The sequence below is a fragment of the Elephas maximus genome, chromosome 1 (genome assembly GCF_024166365.1).
Source record: "Elephas maximus indicus isolate mEleMax1 chromosome 1, mEleMax1 primary haplotype, whole genome shotgun sequence".
Lineage (NCBI taxonomy): Eukaryota > Metazoa > Chordata > Mammalia > Proboscidea > Elephantidae > Elephas > Elephas maximus.
Window position 1 is genome coordinate 99977403 of NC_064819.1, and position 20307 is coordinate 99997709.

General features: G+C 46.5%; 1 protein-coding gene across 2 annotated transcripts in view; it reads left to right on the plus strand.

Moving 5' to 3' along the window:
• Positions 1 to 20307, plus strand: part of PNPLA1 (patatin like phospholipase domain containing 1) — a 64247-nt gene that overhangs the window by 30302 nt on the left and 13638 nt on the right. The window contains exons 2-5 of one of the 2 annotated variants that reach the window (XM_049890711.1): positions 4342 to 4574; positions 5968 to 6033; positions 8597 to 8806; positions 9883 to 9943. In XM_049890711.1, coding sequence (XP_049746668.1) covers positions 4342 to 4574; positions 5968 to 6033; positions 8597 to 8806; positions 9883 to 9943 — 570 coding nt within the window. Of the gene's footprint in view, positions 1 to 4341; positions 4575 to 5967; positions 6034 to 8566; positions 8807 to 9882; positions 9944 to 20307 lie in introns of those variants that run through there. The other variant, XM_049890721.1, reaches the window with a different exon arrangement.

Genomic DNA, 20307 nt, shown 5'->3' on the forward strand with positions numbered 1-20307 from the left:
AAGACCCTCAACGAGGTGGATTGGCACAGTGGCTACAACAATGGGCTCAAGCATAGCAACGATTGTAAGGATGGCGCAGGACCGGGCAGTGGTTCGTTCTGTTGTGCATAGGGTCGCTATGAGTCAGAGCTGACTCGACGACACCTTACAACAACAACAACCACCTTTGACCTAGCAGTCCCACTTCTCGGAATCTATCCTAAGGAGAATAGTTAAGAATGTGGGCAAAGAGTTTAGTAGTCTCTGGGTAGTGGTGCAAATGGTTAGTGCGCTAGGCTGCTAACCAAAAGGCTGGAGATTCGAGTTCACCCAGAGGCTTCGGAAGAAAGGCGTCACCACTTCTGAAAAAATCAGCCTTGGAACACAGTTCCACTCTAACACACATGGGGTGGCCGTGAATCAGAGTCAACGTGGCAGCAACCGGTGGGCAAAGAATTTAGTAGGAGAGTGTTCATTCTGGCATTGTTTAGTAAAGCAACCAAAAAAAGGAAAACAAACTAAACAGTCAACTCATATCAGGGTTCCTGGGTGGCGCATACAGTTCAGTGCCCAGCTACTAATGAACAGTTGGTGGTTCAAATCCACCTAAAAGCACCTTGGAGTCCTGGTGATCTACTTCTAAAAGGTCACAGCCATTGACAACCCTATGGAGTGCAGTTCTACTCTGCAACACACAAGGTCACCAAGAGTCAGAATCAACTTGATGGCAACTGGTTTGTTTTGTTTTTTAAATTGGGGACCTGTTCAATAAATAATGGTATAACTTTACAAAAGCACTCTGTGCTGCTTTTAAAATGAGGTTATAGGTGGATAGCTATCGGTGTGGAAAGATGTTCACGATATTAGGTGAAAAGTCGTAGATATATAGATATACACAATATGACATATTGCATTAGGCAAATCTGCTGTAAAAGCCCTCTTTAAATTGTTAAAAACCAAAGATGTCACTTTAAGAACTAAGGTGCACCTGACTCAAGCCATGGTATATTCAGTCGCCTCAAAGCATGCAAAAGCTGGACAATGAATAAGGAAGACTGAAGAAGAATTGATGCTTTTGAATTACGGTGTTGGTGAAGAATATTAAATATACCACGGACTGCGGAAGAACTAACAAATCTGCCAGGATGCTCCTTAGAAGCAAGGATGGCGAGACTTCATCTCATGTACTTTGGACGTGTTATCAGGAGGGGCCAGTTCCTGGAGGAGGACATCATGCTTGGTAAAATAGAGGGTCAGCAAAAAAGAGGAAGACTCTCAAAAAGATGGATTGACACAGTGCGACAATGGGCTCAAACATAGCAACTGTTGAGAGGATAGCGCAGGACTGGGCAGTGTTCCGTTCTGTTCTGCATAGGGTCGCTATGAGTCAGAACTGACTCGACAGCACCTAACAACAGTGTGACCCCGTATAAGAATAAAATATATAGCCTAGGAGGACAAAGACCAAATATTAATCTCTAGGTGGAGGAATTCCACATTTTAATCTTTTTCTTTTTGCTTGTCTACATTTTTTAAAAATTACTTTGTCCACAATGAACATGTATTAATTGCGCGGTGAAAACAAGTTTCCTTCTATCCGTTGCAGCCAGTGTCCCTGCTAGGAGTGCAGGAGGACTGTATGGGCGAGAGTATGGGCGAGAGAGGACCAGGTGCTCCTGGCTCTGAAGCATTGTGGGAAAGGTCACCGACCCTTGGGAGGCCAGTTCAAGCCACTCATCAAGAATTCAAAAGACAGTGATTCCCCACTCTGATTTGACTCCCCATTCCAACTGGGCTCTCAGGCAAGACCTCAACGATCTAAGGCTTTGGTATCCAAATACCCAGTGGCTTCATAACCTGCGGGGGGTTGGCCACTGCCCTCATTTGAGGGAAAACACTGTTGGTACCTGTTAGCACATGGAAAAGCTAACCTCGGTAAAACTGCAGGGCCATCCTGCTTCCCAGGAGCACCCTCCCCTGGAAGGGAGTGACAGCGAGATGCTCCCATTGCTCCAGTTGGTCACTATTACACATACGCGGGTGTGATTCTGAACATTGCTGAGAAAAGGCCGTCACCATGGCAACCCAGGCTCAGCCTTATGCTCTTGGGCCTCAGCCCTGGGATCAGCCCAATAGCTGGGGAAAGAAAGTGAGGTTTGGAGTAAAAAAAACACTTCCTGGCTGTCCAAACTCGGGCAAGACACAACTTATCCCTGCTGTGGTCTCCGCATCTGTAAAATGGTGCTGAAGCTCCTTATCCTGTCTGCCTCCAGGACTGGTGTGGAATAATCTGTGAGCTGTAAAACATTAGAGCAGTAGAAGGTATCTTTAGCTTTGGTATCTCCCAAAATTGCTGTGTGACTTCAGGCAAGTCACTTAACCTCTCTGTGCCTCAACTGCTCTAGTTATAAATAGGAGAGTAGCATCCTTCCTGATTACTTCACAGACATATTGTAAGGCACCTGTGAGAATCTCAAAGTTGGAACAAATCTTAGCCCTTACTGCCCGTGCAGGCATCCCTTTGAGAAGTTCTCTGGCAGAGATACTTGTCCAGCCTTTACTTGGTTACCTCCAGGGGCAGAGTTCCTGGTGGCACAACTTCCCAAGCAGCCATTGCTATATGGCACTAGATGTAAGAAAGTTCTTCTGTACAGGATGTTTTACAAAGAAATTTTTTTTTTTTTAATTGCAATCTTTTCCAGAGCTAGTTCCAATCCTGATTTTCCCAGAGGGTTTGCACAGGATAGAAATTAGCAGTGGTCAGCAAGAAGCAAGTATAGGCTTGGAGGTGGGTAAGCGTCAGGCCCAAGAGGCTTCCAGATGAACCTGTGCCTGGCTCTGCAAGTTTGGACTTAGTGTAGCGGAAGGAGCATGGATTCCAAGGTTGCACTCTAGCTTAAAATCCCTCTTTGTTCATTTACTAACTAGTTGGCCCTGAGCTAGTTACTTCACCTCTCCCAGCCTCAGTTTCCGTATCAGTAAAATGAGGATGGGGGGGGGAAGAAAAACGTTGCCATCAAGTCGATTCTGACTCATAGTGACCCGATAGAACAAAGTAGAACTGCCCCATTGGGTTTCCAAGGAGCAGCTGGTGGATTCCAACTGCCCACCTTTTGGTTAGCAGCCAAGCTCTTAACCACTGCGCCACCAGGGCTCCAGGATGGAAATAGCTACCTCATAATATTGATGTGAGGATTAAGCAAGATAGCACTTACTGAGTTTAGAACCCAGACTTCTCTGGTGGCATTCTGGGGGTTGGGGGCTGGGGTTCACACCCTCCTCCGCCACGCCCTGAACAGCACGTCTGCCCTCCAGGCCCCACCCGGCGCTTCTGAGTGCTTGCCCTGCCCTGCCCCCAGTCCTCTCTGAAGTGGGGGAAAGTTTTGTCACCCCCCCCGCTGGGGAGGCCATCAGCATCTCACAAACCCTTTGGTGAAAACAGGGCCTTCTCCCTCTCTCAGGCTTATGAGGTTTTTAGCTGCCATCGAGTCAGACCCCAACTTATGGTGACCCCATAAACAAGGGGATCAGACTGTTGTGAACCGTAGGGTTTTCACTGGCTGGTTTTAAGTAGACAACCAGGCCTTTCTTCCTAGTCTTCCTTATTCTGGAAGCTCCGCTGAATCTGTTCAGCATAATAGCAATACACAAGCCTCCACTGACAGACGGGTGGTGGCTGTGCATGAGAGGCATTGGGGGGAATCAAACCTGGGTCTTCCACACGGAAGGGAAGCATTCTACCACTGAGCCACCACTGCCTCCATCTCAGGCCTATACCACGGGGCCATAAAGGGGAGATGGTGCAATGCTTTCAAGGCAGAGTTCACCTCGTCCTTACAGTTCACCTGCCTCAAGGCCAGCACGGCCTTCATGCCCACTAACTAGGTGGACACTAAGCAAGTGTCCTTGGGAGTCACTTGGTGAAGGCTTTCAACCATATCAGTGTTCTGATGGGAGCCCCATATAGACCAAGGGACCCCAAAAGAATATAGCTGTGGTGGTGGCATTTCAGGTATCATGACGGGAAGTTGAAGTAAGCTTTTCCAGGGTAGGAAAGCATTTCTTTAGGCCTCATATGAAAAGCTGTCATGTAGCAACTCCTGGACAGGGAGTCCGGACACCTGGGTATAGTTCTACCTTCGACCAGTTGTGGGCTTTTGGGGGCAAGTGACTTAATTCTTCCGTGCCTTGGTGTCCTCTTGTGCAAAATGGCAGGTCAACTCCTGAGACCTTCCTGCCTTTAGAATTCTAGCTATTCCCATGTTGGATGCAGGAGGACATGGCAGAATTACTGTAGCCCTTTCTTGGCCATTGTCCACTGTGTGAGGATGGTCACGGCCCTTCTCTCTGATTTCTCTGCAGATGAGTACCTCAGAGTCCTCAATGTGGCTGTGGCCGAGGTGAGGAAATCCTTCTTGGGGCCCTTGTCCCCATCCTGCAAGATGGTGCCGATGATGAGGCAGTTTCTGTACCAGGTTCTGCCTGAGGACTCTTACAAGTTCACCACGGGGAAGCTGCACGTGGGCCTCACCCGGTTCACGGATGGAGAGAGCGTTGTGGTTTCAGAGTATACGTCTAAGGAAGAGCTCATAGAGGCAAGGGGCCTGGGAGGCAGGGTCAGGGCCTGGGAGGTTGGGTCAGGGCCTGGGAGGCAGGGTCAGGGCCTGGGAGGTGGCGTCAGGGCCTGGGAGGTGGCATCAGGGCCTGGGAGACTGGGTCTGGGAAGGGAAAGTTGATGGGCTGAGTCTGGGGACATAGGGGGTGGGAGGGCATGGTTGGAGGTCCCTGCCTGGGGAATAGGGGTCTGGACTTGGGAAGGCAGAGTCTGGTCCTGGGGAGGCAGGATCTGTGCTGGGGAGGCAGAATAAGTGTCCTGGAAAACCAAAAACCAAACCAAACCCACTGCTGTCAAGTTGATTCCGACTCATAGCGACGCTATAGGACAGAGTAGAACTGCCCCAGAGAGTTTCCAAGGAGCACCCGGTGGATTCAAACTCCTGGTTTGTAGCCATAGCTCTCAACCACTACAACACCAGGGTTTCCAAAGCCTTTGATAAAAGGATTGAATTACCACTGAAAGGGTATCACTTAGAAAAACAGCTCTAACCCTAGCAGTGCACTGTTCCAAACTCTTTAAGGGCATTAACTCATTAATGTGTAATCTTCACTAATAATAACTCATAACCGAAACTCACACTCATAGAGAGTAGAACTGCCCCATAGGCTTTCCAAGACTATAAACCCTTATGGAAGCAGGTTACCACATCTTCCTCCTGAGGAACAGTTGGTGGGTTTGAACCACAGACCTTTCAGTTAACAGCTGAGGCCCTAACCACTGTGCCACCAGGGCTCCCTTGGCTTTTCAGAGGTGTTGCCAAATTGAGACAAGGCCGGGCCATCCCCCAGCTGCTGGGACATGCCACAGCCAGCTGGTTGTGTCAGGCTGCGCCCTGGGAGTAGGTGACTTGGGTGAGGCAGTTTCTATCAGCTGTGGGATTTCTGAGGGAGGGACACAGCTGGGAGCTGTCAGCCAGGAAACTGGAGTGGCATGTTCCAGCAGCTGGGGGTTGGCAACAGCCTGATGAGGGAGTCTGGGCAGCACTCTACGGACCTATTGCAGCACCTGTCAGCCCCTTGTGCTGTCACCTTCTTGCTTTCTATCTCTTTTTGGACATTCCCAAGGGTGGGGGTCTTACCTTCCTTTGATTTCAAGGCCTGGCCCAGACAGACACAGTAGTGGTTGTTGAATTCCACTGGATTCATTGAATTTAGGTGCCAAAAGGGACCCTGGGTGTCATTAAAGCCACCTTCTCCCTTTAAAGTTGGGACATCAGGCCCAGACTGACCAAGTAGATTATCGAGGACACAAGGCAAGGAACTAAACTGGAGGTTCTGCTTCCCAGGGAGGTGTTTCACCTTGGGTTTAAGGAAGACCAGGCACAGCCCGTAGGTCCCCTGGCATCTCAGCCCCTCGTACTGTCCCCACAGGCCCTGTATTGCAGCTGCTTCATACCCATATACTGTGGCCTCATCCCCCCGACCTACCGCGGTGAGGTGAGTACTCCAGCATGGCGAGGGAGAGAGCAGGGATCCAGGAGACCCTTATGGCCCACATCTAGGACAGCAATGGAGTGGTCTCAGAATGCAGTGGGAGGACCAAGAGTTGGAAAGTTTCTTGTGTTTTTCCACTTAGTACTCCCATCGTACACGGATCTCTGGGGATTTTTGGTGGTTCAGTGGTAGAATTTCCAACTTCTATATGGGAGACCCGGGTTTGTTTCCCAGGCCAATGCACCTCATGTACAGCTACTGCCCATCAGTCAGTGGAGGCTTGTGTGTTGCCGTGGTGCTGAACAGGTTGCAACAGAGCTTCCAGACTGAAACAGCCTAGGAAAGAAGGCCTAGTGACCTGCTTCCGAAAGTCAGCCGATGAAAACCCTCTGGATCACAACGGTCTGACCCACAACCCTTCACGGGAATGGTACAGGACCTGGCAGCGTTTTGTTCTGTTGTGTGTGGAGTCCCCACGAGCGGGGGAGCTGACCCAAAGGCAGCTGACAACAAGATGAACTCCCCAGGCTGGGCTGAGCTTCTCTCTGGACCCACCAACCTGCTGACTCTGGTCTCAGGCAGCACCCCCCTTCTTTGATTTCTGGTTTTCTTCTTTGTGTGGAATTTGCTCTCGGCTGAAGGAATGTCCTGGTGGGAACCCAGATTGACAGTGGTGATTTAAGATGCCAGGGCAGGTCCCTGAGGATGGCCAGAGCAGGAAGACTTGGTGGGGGGAGTGGCAGTGGCCCCTCAAGAGTCATGGCTCTGGGCTGTGCCCCCCAGTCACCCCTCTGAAATAGTCCCAGATCCCCAGCCCTCACCTCTGTGTTCCCAAGTCCACGTCTCCCCAACATTTTCTGGAAAAAATGAGCTACAGTTTCCCTCCCTTCTCAGCTGCTTCTAAATAGTGTCTGGGGCTGGTAGAATCTCTGTATCTCCAAAAGGTTTGATAGAATTTCCTGAATTTTTCTCTTGCCAATCGCTTCAGGCCACTCACATACAGACATGGAAGTGGGCAGAGCTGGGGGGCCTCTCCAGGTTCCAAAGCCAGTTCCTCTGTCTTCCTCCCTGCCCCCCACCTCCCCAAATAACAACCATCCCTCACTTGGTTACCAAAAATTATTGTGGATAACTTTGAGTAAGGAGAGTCTAACCTACTCTCCCTCTCATTTTATTTATAGAGAACAGGAGATGCAGAGATAAGAATTTAATTAGTTCTTCAATTTTTTTTTCAACAATAATCATTTAAAATTTAAACGTAATAAAAACCACCTAGAATTTGCCCCCTAACAAGTCAACTGCTCTCATTTTTCCAGGCTGCCTTTCATTCTCTGTTCTAAGTATACCCCATTTCTCCTAACCGAGGCTGAGTGTTTCTACTCTCCAAGGTCTCTGCCTCTGTTGGTCCTCACAGCACACAGACACCTCATCTTTGTCTAGTTGCCAAAACTCTTTCACTTCCCGTTCTTTATTTGATTCCCCACATCTGCACCTTTATGGACCGGCCTGGAATTAAATTCTCCACGAAGGATTTACTGAGCTTGGGAGGCCAAGGGTCCACAGGCTTGCCAGGCTTTGACAGAGAGCATAGAATAAAGATCCTGGAAGATCAGAACCAGAGCACTGAATGATGAGTCAGAAGGTACCTTTGAGGGCAGTTAGGTCCGTACATCACAAATTTTAACACGCACACGAATCACTTGGGGATCTTATAAAAAAAAAAAATATATGCAGATTCTGATCCAGTAGGTCTGTGGTGGGGCCTGAGAATATGCATCTCTAACCAGCTTCAGGGATGCCAGTGCTGCTGGTCCATGGACCACACTTTGACTAGGGAGGATCTAATATATCCCTTTCCATCCTCATTTTATATAGAGAGAAAATGAAGTCCAGAGATTAGGATTTAGCTGGTAGATGGGGCCTATGTCACATGCCAGCCCTGTGATTCTCAGGCACCCCCGAGGGTTAGAGCCTCGATATTTGTTAACTTTCATTCATAGGAGAGGAGACAGAAGCCTTGAGGGGGAAGGGCAGGAAGGAGGACACACAGCTGGTGATGGCAAGGTTGTGGTCAGGGGTGCTTTGAAGAGTGTCAAGGGTGCCTGGTCTCAAAGGAGTAAGGCAGGTTGGACCTGTGGCAGTCTGGGGAGGTGGGTATTTCAGAGCCTGCTCAGACCCACCCTGTGTACACCTTCTCACAAGGCCATGGGGAGGCGCTCCATTCCCCAGCCCTACCCTCAACAGCTGAGTGGCTGGACAGGGTAGCCTTTAACCAGGGTGTGGGTGTTCCCTCCCCCCGCCTGACAGAGGCCTGGAGGCTCCAATCTCAGCACCATTAACATAACCTAGGGGAGATGGTGCAGGGATGGAGCACTGGGCTGGGAATTCAGAAGCCACTGTGGGCTCACCGGCTGACCTTGGGCACACCACTCACCCACACCAGACCTTGGTGTCAAGGCCTGTCCCAAAGCCTCCCATGGACCCATTTCCTTGATGAACTGGCTGAGTACTGTGAGGACCCCTGACCCCAGATGAGCATTTCTTCCTCTGCCCACCCCACCCACAGAGGTACATCGATGGGGGCTTCACCAGCATGCAGCCCTGTTCCTTCTGGACTGACTCCATCACCATTTCCACCTTCAGTGGGCAGCAGGACATCTGTCCCCGGGACTGCCCTGCCATCTTCACCGACTTCCGTATGTTCAACTTCTCCTTCCAGTTCTCCCTGGAGAACATCACCAGAATGAGCTATGCACTGTTCCCCCCGGACCTGCAGGTAAGAGGCAGGGATGGCCAGCCAGCCTGGGCAGGGTTGGGGCAGGCAGGGCCTAGGGATGGGATGAGGGAGCTAGTGAAACCCGCTTAAGTTCCCCTCAAGTGATCGCTTAAGCCTCCTCCTGGGCTTCATCCTGACTTTGCTGCTAACTGGCTATGAGACCTTGAGCAAGTCCCCTAAGCTGCCCAGCCTCACTTTTCTCCTCCATAAAAAGTGTTGTTGCCAGAACCCCTGATGGGAACATAAACTGAGTGCTCCTGCTCTATCAGGAAATGCACAAAGCAAGGGTCAGCCAACTACAGCCCATGAGCTCAGAATGGATTTTCCATTTTTAAAGGGTTGTTAAAAAAGAAGAAGAAGAAAAAGAACATGTGTGTCACAGAGACTATATGTGGCCTGCAAAGCCTGAAATATTTACTATCTGGCCCTTTACAGAAAAGGCTTACTGGGCAACGTTGTTGTTGTTAGGTGCTTTCGAGTCAGTTCTGACTCATAGCGACCCTATAGGACAGAGTAGAATTGCCTCATGGGGTTTCCAAGGAGTGGCTGGTGGATTTGAACTGCTGACCTTTTGGTTAGCAGGCAAGCTCTTTACCACTTCACCACCAGGGCTCCAATGAGCTATAGCTCATGTAATCCATCAGCATCCTCTGATAGATACTATTATTATCCCATTTTACAGATGAAAGCATTAAGTCTGTGGGAGGTTACAGCTACAAGGCCAGTAAGTGGCAGCACTAAGATTTGAGCCCTAAACTCTAAACTCTGCTCTTCATTTGGCCCAAATGTGCCTTCTCTGGTTCTACCCTAAACATCGCACCTGTCCTGCCCGGGGGCGCCAATGAGCAGCTGTGAAGGGTAACATGAGCACAGCATCCCATGGACACATTATCAGGAGTTGCTCCCCAGTTCTTACCAGATTGTCAGGAATGGGACACTGGATGAGTAAGTTTTGAAAAGCCCATGGAATAAAGCTCACTAGCAATGAAAGGTGCTGCTCTGGGTGAGGGGACGGAGGTTCTCTCTGCTGCTGCAGCCTTATTTTCCTGGTGTCCCCTCCCCACCACCATCCCCAGGTCCTGCACAATTACTATTACCGAGGGTATGAGGATGCAGTTTTATACTTGAGGCGGCTGAGTAAGTATCATGTGGGGCCCTGGGGGAAGGGGAGGCTTGGAGGGTGGGGGAAAGGCAGGAAGTGGAAGAGCTGAATAAAGGAACGTTCCCCCCAAATTTTTGAACCCAAGGGGCCCTTCACCAGGAGAACTGGAAATGGATGCAGGGACCTGACAGTCTGCACTGTCCAGACAGGCCACTGTGTCAGAAATTAGGGTCTCCATGGAAAAGGGAGGGTTTAACTGATGGGACAGCGTCTAGGGCATTTGTACAAATACAGCTGATCCCCGTTCTTCACAGATTCCGTATTTTCAGTTTGCCTAAAAACCAAACCAAATCCATTGCCATCGAGTCAATTCCGACTCATAGCGACCCTATAGGATGGGCTAGAACTGCCCCATAGGGTTTCCAAGGCTGTAATCTTTATGGAAGCACATTGCCTCATCTTTCTCCATGGAGCTTCGAACTGCCGATCTTTCAGTTAGCAACCCAGCTCTTAACCATTGCACCACAAGGGCTTCTCCTTCAGTTTGCCTACTCACCAAACTTTATTTGTTACTCCAAAATCCATACTCAAGGCACTTCTGAAGTCATTCATGGACATGTGCAGAGTGGTGAAAAATTCAAGTCACCAGATGTGCACCCGATGTCCCCAACTGAGGTCGAACACGGTGCTGCTCTGCCTTCTTGTTTCAGCTCAGACTATAAACAAGTGTCATTTCAGCACCACATTTCTCACATTTTTGTGCTTTTTGTCAGTGGTTTCAGTGTTTAAAGTGGCCCCCAAGCATAGTGCTGAAGTGCTCTCTAGTGCTCCTAAGTGCAAAAAGCTGTGATGTGCCTTATAAAGAAAACACATGTGTTAGATAAGGTTTATTCGGGCATGGGTGATAGTACTGTTGGCTCTGAGTTCAATGTTCATGAACCAATGATACAGGTAGTCCCCGATTTACAATGGGGTTCCTTTCTGAGGGTTCTGTCATAAGTCGTTTCTGATGTAAGTCGAATACCTTATTTATTTATTTAGTTTTCAGTATTATTCTTTGGAGGTAGGAAACATTACATACAAACTTACAGATATGTTGTAATACATAAAAAATACACAAATCATAAAAATTTACTCCGAGAATGAAATTAACAACTGGTGCTGTGGATGGTACAAAACGCTGAATAAGTTCACTCTAGTCCTGGTCTACAATGAAGTAGGTGTCAGCGTTATAACAATGAAGTCGGGGTTGTAATGACTGTTGGGCACATGCACAGTTCAATTGTTGTATGTTGTTAGAGTTGATCATTGCCCAAGTGTCTATCCATTAGGGCTCCCAACACCAACACCAACACTGACTTCATTGCAGACCAGGCCATAACCTGCTATACAGCAGTGTTTTGAACAGTAAATCGTAACACTGAGCATCTGCAAGTGAACATCTAAAAATGATAACATCAGCAAATTAGGAGCTGCAACGTTGTATGTAGTACTTATTACTAACAATAAGATGTAAAAAAAAAAAAGATGGCCGTAAATGCGGTTTGTCGTAACTCGAATACATTGTAAGTTCGGGACTACCTGTATTAAATAACATTAAATATTAAATAAGGTGTCTTTAAGCAGAAACACACACAAAACTAGGTAATGTATGGATTGGTTGATGAAAATGTTACCAGAAAACCAAAACCAAAAACTTAACCTATGTTTCCCCTAGGAGCAGTGGTTCAGTATTAGCTAATTCAGTGTTCACATGACCTTATAGAACATAACTACTGTGAATAATGAGAATCAACTCTATATTTATGAATTTTTAAAGTATATACTTGGGAAATATATAGCTCTTATCTCCCTGGAGAATTACTGTTTCATGTTCCATAAAGCCATATCGTTAGTGTAGAACCAATGCGATTTCTTCATATTTGGTTAAAACTTCGAGTGACATATAAATCAACAAATCAAAGAGAAGGTCCTTTGCCCTGAGTTTGGTTTGGAAAGTGTGGTCCCACCCCTATATGCCCTCTGTGTATTTTCAAGGCCGAAGGAATAATTCCAGAGAAATATATTAAATACTTCATGAAGGCTGTGGCAAATATCTTTGTTAAAATGGGGCGGGGGAGGGGGACTTTCCCCTATTTAAGGTGAACTCCTTAGAACATATTTCCAGAAAGAGAAATTACTGAATCAAATGGTGTTTATCTAATGTTATAAGCTTTTTTCCATGTTGCCACATAGCTTTGTAACTGTTGTTTGTATAATATTCCACCACAGTTTTATGGGAAACCTTACTTGATCATTTCTTTGAGTTTCCAAATGTTCGCTCTGATAAATAATGTTGTGGTGAATTTTTGTGCAAGTGGTTTTAAAAAATCCTTTGGAGGTCAGATAAAAGGTTTGAATGAACATTCTTTTCTAGGATATACTTGCTTTGTTTTTCTTTAAAACCACTTCCTGCTTTCCCAAGCTCCCTTTTTCCTGTCTCTTTACTTTCTCTTGGTTCCTTTCTCCCAACAAGATGGGGCGAGGGTGGGAGAGCAGGATGGAGCAGACATGGGCTCTCAAGGAAAGTAGTCCTGAGGTGGGATCTCCACCTCTCCAAGGTGAGTGACCTCAGGAATATCTCTTCCTCTTTCTGAGTCTAGGTTTCCTAATCTGTAAAAAGGATTTGCATCCTGGTTCCCGACACCTGTTAACTGTGTGATCTTGAGCAAGTGATTAATCTCCTGGGGCCTTAGTTTCTTCATCTGTAAAAGGGGGCTAATTGTGGAACCTACCTCGGAAGGCTGTTGTGAGGATTAAAGAAGTGAAGACACATACAACCATTAGGACAATGCTCAAATAAATGGTAGTTGTTATTGAGAACATAAGAGTGTTATGTCTGAGCCACAGTCCATCCAGACCCCTGCCCCCTCTGACTGTGGAGACAGACCCCCTCCCCTGACCTCTCTGCAGGACAGACTCCTCCTAATCCTGCTTCTTCTCTGTTAACTCCCCCCATCCTCCACATTTACACAGGTGACAGCTGAGAAAACTGAGCCCTAGTGTCCAAAGACCAATGACCTAAGGGGGCATCATAGGGGTTGGGGTTGGGCTTCATCTACAGAGCCTTGTTAATAAGAGGGGCTGGCTAGGGCCTTGGGTCTTTTCTGCTACCATCTGCGGTACCCCCTCCATTCCTTTTCCTCAATGGTAGCGTGTCTTAGGGAGTTGGGATTTGGGAGGTGTGACGATTAAGGTTGTGTGACAGCTTGTCTGGGGCATGATTCTCAGTGGTTTGTCAGTTATATGATGATGTAGTTTGGCAGTCATGTAATGATATAATTTGGCAGTTATGTAATGATGTAGTCATCTTCCATTTTGTGATATAGTGTAATCACCTCCATCATGTGATCTGATGTGATCAGCCAATCAGTTGTAAGGGGAGTTTCCTCAGGGGTGTGGCCTACAGCCAATATATATGGACTTTCTGGTAAAGCTTGCTGGCTTTTACTCACCCTGAATCCTGCATCTAGCTCATCATCACCTGGTCTCTGGTTTCTGGGGCTTGAGACAACGGCCTGCCATCTGACCTGCTGAACTTGGATTCTTCAGTCCCTGTAGCTACATAAGTCACGAGAAGCCTCCAGCCTGATGCCTGACCCAGAGACTTGGGACTTGCCAGCCTCTACAATCACATGAGCCATTTCTTTCACTGGTTTTGCTTCTCTAGAGAACTCAGCCTAAAACATTTTGTACCAAGAGGTTCTAGAGAAGCAAAATTGTAAGATGACTTTTCTAAATTGGTTCTCAAGTCTGGCTGGTCTTGAAGAAGTCGATGACTCTGCTTCCAGTAGTAAAAAGGGCACTGCTAATCCATGGCATGAGCTGACAATAGAAATACACAAAATATCACCACCTATAGATCAAGTATTGGTGAGAGGCAAGGCTCTGGGAAATTGCATGCTTGATACTTTTCTACAAATTAGTCAGAATGAGAAGTATAAAGAAGCTTGTTGGTTGGTCCTGCGTTTGCTAGACAAAGTGGTAAAAGAAAAAGATGAACTCAGGGCTTCAGAGTCACAGCTCAAGCACTTTATAAATAACCTCAAAGCTGCCACGTGTGCCCTGAAAGAAAGCCTTATTTCTTTTAGTAACAAGCTGATATTGCCAAAAAATCAAACCAACAGTCTTACTGTAAGAGTGGCTGAATTAAAATGCCAGTGAATTCCCAACCTCAAATGGTTTCTGAAGTTAAAGTGAGGACATTGATCGGGAAGAAATGAGATCCTGAAACTTGGGATAGGGACATATGGACAGATAATCAGGAAGCTGGGGACACTGAACCCCTAAATCCCATTGAATTACTCCTGCCAACAGAACCAGCCCTCTTACTCCCATCTGAAGAGATTACTCCCTCTTTGTCTGCTAAGATTCCTTCTCCAGTAAAACCATTAAACCCTCCATTCCCATCTAATGAGATTAACCCAACTGTGTCTGAAGAGCCTTTGTCCAAGTCATCATCTGGGGAGACATCTGAGTCATTTCCTGGAGTATTGCCTGAGGCAGATGCCTTACAAGACACCGCTGAATGTTCTCAAAACATCCCACAACACCCATTTTTTTCCCTAGATCTATAACTAGTCTTAAGTCCCAGTGAGCCCCAAAAGGGTGAAGTACAAAGTGTGACCCAGGAGGAGGTATGCTACACTCCAAAAGAAATGCTTGACTTTTCTAATATGTACAAACAGAAACCTGGGGAATATGTGTGGGAATGGCTATCAAGGGTGTGGAATAATGGTGCAAGGAACATAAAGATGAATCAGTCTGAGTTTATTGATAAGGACTCTCTAAGCAGAGATTCTTCATTCAGTGTTTCAGCTCCAGAGGTTAGGAAAGGATCTAATAGTTTATTTGATTGGTTCACTGAAGCATGGATTACTTGATGGCCTACACTAAATCAAGTTGAAGTACCAGACCTGCCATGTATACTGTAGAAGAAGGTATTCAAAGGCTTAGGGAAGTTGGCATGTTAGAGTGGATTTATCAGATTAAACCCACAGACCCAATACAGAGTGCCCAGTGGACACACATTTTACTACATGGTTAAGAACAAATTTGTGAAGGTAGAACCAGCATCCTTGAAGACTGCTATGATTGCTATTTTATGTAAGTCAGATTTGACAGTAGGAATGGCCCTAACTGAATTAAGACACCTAACTATAGTGGAGCTGTTTGGACCCCACAATGGTAGGGACCAAGTGGCAGCACTCAATCAACAAAGTGGGCATTTTTACCATAATGGACAGTGGATCAAAACAGTAATCAGAATAGTCTGACTCATACGGACTTATGATGTTGGCTACTTAGTCATGGTGTCCCTAGGAGTAAAACAGGTGGGAAAACCTACTAAATATTTACTTGATCTGTACAGGCTGAAAAGTTCTAGGCCAAGTGAAGGGCAGTCTAACTCAGATTGCTGGATCAGATTGCCCCTCAATCAGTTCCCAGACTTGAGCCACTTTACAGACCCACAAGCACTTGAATGAAGGGGGGTCCGGGTCCCCTTGAGGAAGGTTCCCAGTGTACTGCCAAAAATTTATGCTGTTAATGTTTTCTCAGCCTCCCCCAAAGCGATCTATGGCCTTTTATGAGAGTGATTGTTCGTTGGGGAAAAGGAAATAATCAGACTTTTTGAGGATTACTAAATACTGGCTGTGAACTGCCACTGATTCCAGGAGACTCAAAAAGCCATTGTGACCCACCAGTCAGAGTGGGGGCATTTGGAGGTCAGAGTATTAATGGAGTCTTAGCTCAGGTTTGTCTCACTGTGGGTCCCCAAACCCATCCTGTAATGATTTCCCCAGTTCCAGAATGCATGATTGGAATAGATACACCAAGCAACTGGCAGAATACCCATATTAGATCCCTGACAAGTGGAGTAAGGACTATTATGGTAGGAAAAACCAAGTGGAAGCCATTAGAACTGCCTCTACATAGGAAAATAGTGGCAGTGCCGTATTCCTGGAGGGATTGCAGAGACTACTGCCACCATTTAGGACTTGAGGAATGCAGGGGTGATGATTCCCACCACATACTCATTCAACTTGTCTACTTGGCCTGTGCAAAGCACAGGTGGATCTTGAAGAATGACAGTGGATTATTGTCAATTTAACCAGATGGTGATTCCAATTGCAGTCGCTGTTGGAGATGTGGTTTCACTGCTTGAGTAAATTAATACATTTCCTGGTACCTGGTGTGCATCTACTGATCTGGCCAATGCCTTTTTCTCAATTCTAGTTTCAAAGGAACACCAGAATGCCTGAAGAGCTGGCAAGGTCATCAATAAGCCTTACTGTCCTACCTCTGGGGTATATCAACTCTGCAGCCCTATATCATAATTTCGTCTGCAGAGGCCTTGATTGCCTTACCCTTTCACAAGGCATCACATTGGTCCATTACATGGATGACATTATGCTTTTTGGACCTAGTAAAGAAGAAGTATCAATGGCTCTAGACTTATTGGTAAGGCATTTATTTGTGTGCTAGAGGGTGGGAAACTAATCCAACAAAAATTCTGGCACCTTCCACCTTGGTGAGATTTCTAGGGGTCCAGTGGCACGGGGCACTTCACGATATTCCTTCTAGAGTAGAGGATACGTTATTGTATCTGACCCCTCCCACCACTAAAAAAGAGGCACAATGCCTAACGGGTCTCTGTGGATTTTGGAAGCAATGTATCCCTCAACTGGTGTGCTACTCTAACCTATTTATCAAGTGACTCAAAAAGCTGCTAAGATAAGGCTCTGCAACAGGTTCAGGTTGCTGTGCAAGCCGCTCTGCCACTTGGATCCTATGATCTATCTGATCCAATGGTGCTTGAAGTATCAGTGACAGATAGAGATGCTATTTGGAGTCTTTGGCAGGCCCCTATTGGTGAATCACAGTGCAGACCCTTAGCATTTTGGAGCAAAGCCCTGCCATCCTCTGCACTACTCTCCTTTTGAGAACCAGTTTTTGGCCAGTTATTGGGCCTTAATAGAAGCTGAACGCTTAACCATGGGCCACCAAATCACCATGCAGTCTGAGCTGCCCATCATGAACTGGGCGTTGTCTGATTCACAGAGCCATAAAGTCAGATATGCACAGCAGCCCAACCCAAACCCACTGCCGTCAAGTCGATTCCGACTGATAGCAACCACTCCATCATTAAATGGAAGTGGTATGTACGAGATCGAGCCCAAGCAGGACCTGAAGGCACAAGTAAGTTGCATGACAAAGTGGCTCAAATACCCATGCTTTCCACTTTCACATTACCTTGCATCTCCCAGTCTGCATCTATGGCCTCATGGGGATTTCCCTATGATCGGTTCACTGAAGAGTGGAAAACTCATGCCTGGTTTACAGATGGTTCTGTACAATGTGCAGGCACCACTCAAAAGTGGACAGCAGCAGCACTACAGCCCCTTCCTGGGACCTTCTTGAAGGACAGTGGTGAAGGGAAATCCTCACGATGGACAGAACTTCGAGCAGCACACCTGGTTGTTCACTTTGCTTGGAAGGAGTAATGGCCAGATATGCAATTGTATACTGATTCATGGGCTGTAGCCAATGATTTGCTGAATGGTCAGGAACTTGGAAGGAACATGATCGGAAAATTGGAGACAAGGATTTATGGGGAAGAGGTATGTGGATAGACCTCTCTGAATGGGCCATTGAAATGAAGATGTTTGTGTCTCATGTGAATGCTCACCAAAGGGTGACTTCAGCAGAGGAGGGTTTTAACAATCAAGTGGATAATGTTCTGTGGAAATCAGTCACCCTCTTTCATCAGCCACTCCTGTCATTATTCAATGGGCCCATGAACAAAGTGGCCATGGTGGCAGGAATGGAGATTATGCATGCGCTCAGCAACATGGACTTCCACTCACCATGGCTGACTTGGCTACAGCCACTCCTGAGTGCCCAATCTACCAGCAGCAGAGACCAACACTGAGTCCCCAGTGTGGCACCATCCCTCAAGGTGATCAGCCAGCAACCTGGTAGCAAGTTGATTACATTGGACCACTTCCACCATGAAAATGGCAGCATTTTGTTTTAACTAGAATAGACACTTACTCTGAATATGGATTTGCCTTCCCTGCAAGCAATGCTTCTGCCAAAACTGCCATCTGTGGACTTTCAGAATGCCTTATCCACTGTCATGGTATCCCACACAACATCACTCAAATCAAGGAACTTACTTCCCAGCAAATGAAGTGTGGCAATGGGCCCGTGGCATGGAATTCACTGGTCTTACCATGTTCCCTATCATCCTGAAGCAGCTGGCTTGGTAGAACGACAGAATGGCCTTGTAAAGACACAATTACAGTGCCAGCTAGGTGGCAACACCTTGCAGAGCTGCGGCAGTGCTCTCCAGGAGGCCGTATGTGTTCTAAATCAGCGTCCAATATATTGTGCTGTTTCTCCATTGCCAGGATTCAAGGGTCCAGGAATCAAGGGGTGGAAATGGGAGCAGCACCACTCACTATTACACCTAGTGACCAACTCACAAAATTTTTGCTTACTGTCCCCGTAACCCTATGCTTTGTGGGTCTAGAGGTCTTAGTTCCAAAGGGAGGAATGCTCCCACTAGGAGATACAACACTGGTTCCACTGAACTAGAAGTTAAGACTGCCACCCAGCCACTTTGGGCTCTGCATGCCTCTGGATCACAGGCAAAAAAGGCAGTTACTGTATTGGTTGGTGTGATTGGTCCTGGTTACCAAAGGAAATAGGATTGATATTTCATAATGGAAGTAAAGAAGAATATGTTTGGAATACAGGCAATCCCTTAGGACATCTCTTAGTACTACCATGTCCTATTTTTAAAGTCAGTGCAAAACTACAGCAACCCAATTTCAACATGACTACTAACGGCCCATACCCTTCAGGAATGAAGGTTTGGGTCACCCTGCCCAGCAAAGAACCACAACCAACTTGCTGAGAGTAAAAGGAATATGGAATGGGTGGTGGAAGAAGGTAGTTCTAAATGCCAGTCATGACCACTTGACCAGTTGCAGAAATGAGGACTATAATTGTTATGAATATTCCTCCCTTGTATGTGTTCATCAAATATTTTTGTTTTCTTCACATATGAATTATAAGATTTAAATGGGCTAATGTGTTTTTGGTTGTATGCATGTTAGTTGTATCATATTAGGTGTAAGAGTGACTTTGTAATTATCTTTATTTGGGTATTTTGCATGGTTTAAGGAGATGCTTACAAGTGCCAAGTTGACAAGGGGTGGACTGTGATGGTTAAGGTTGTGATGGTTAAGAACTTGGCTGGGCCATGATTCGCAGTGGTTTAGCAGTTATGTAAAGATGCAGTTTGGCAGTTATGTAATGATATAGTTATCCTCCAATTTGTGATATAATATAATCACCTTCATGATGTGATCTGATGTGATCAGCCAATCTGTTATAAAGGAATTTTCCTTGGGGCATGGCCTGCATCCAATATATATGGACATTCTGGCAAAGCTTGCTGGCTTTTGCTCACCCTGGATCCTGCATCCACCTTGTCATCATCTGACCTCCAGTTATTGAGACTTGAGCCACCAGCCTGCCGTCTGACCTGCCGATCTTGGGTTCTTCAGCCCCTTGAACCTATGTGAGTCAGGGGAAGCCTCCAACCTGACACCTGACTCATGAACTTGGGACTTGCCAGCCTCTATAAGCATATATATATATATATATATATATATATCATATATACCATATATATATACACACCACATATATATAACCAAAAACCAAACCCACTGTGGTCAACATACCATGTATATATACACACACATATATACACCGTATATATACAGACCATATATATACACACACCATATACATTGTACACACCATATGTATATACACACACCATATATGTACATATACATATACACATACATATAGGCCCGTTGCCATGGAGTCAATTCCGACTCACAGCAACCCTATAGGACACAGTAGAACTGCCCTATAGAGTTTCCAAGGAGCACCTGGTGGATTCAAACAGCCTACCTTTTGGTTAGCAGCCATAGCACTCAACCACTACACCACCAGAGTTTCCATATACATGCATATATATATACGCATGTATGTATGTGTGTATATATATATATGCTTCACTGGTTTTACTTCTCTAGAGAGCCTAGTCTAAGACATCAGGGTCACCTGATTTGGCAGTTGGATCTCAGAGCAGATATTGATTCCCTGCCCTGGGGGACCCTTCTCCACCTCTGGTTACAGCTTGGCTACCTAGCTACCTCCACACCTGTCTCACCTGTCTTTCCTAGAAACTATTCTCCTTTTCCACTCAGGGAAAGCTACAAAGTAGGTTGTTCAACATCTCTAGTCTCAATGTTTCTCAAGAAGCCAGTCCTCC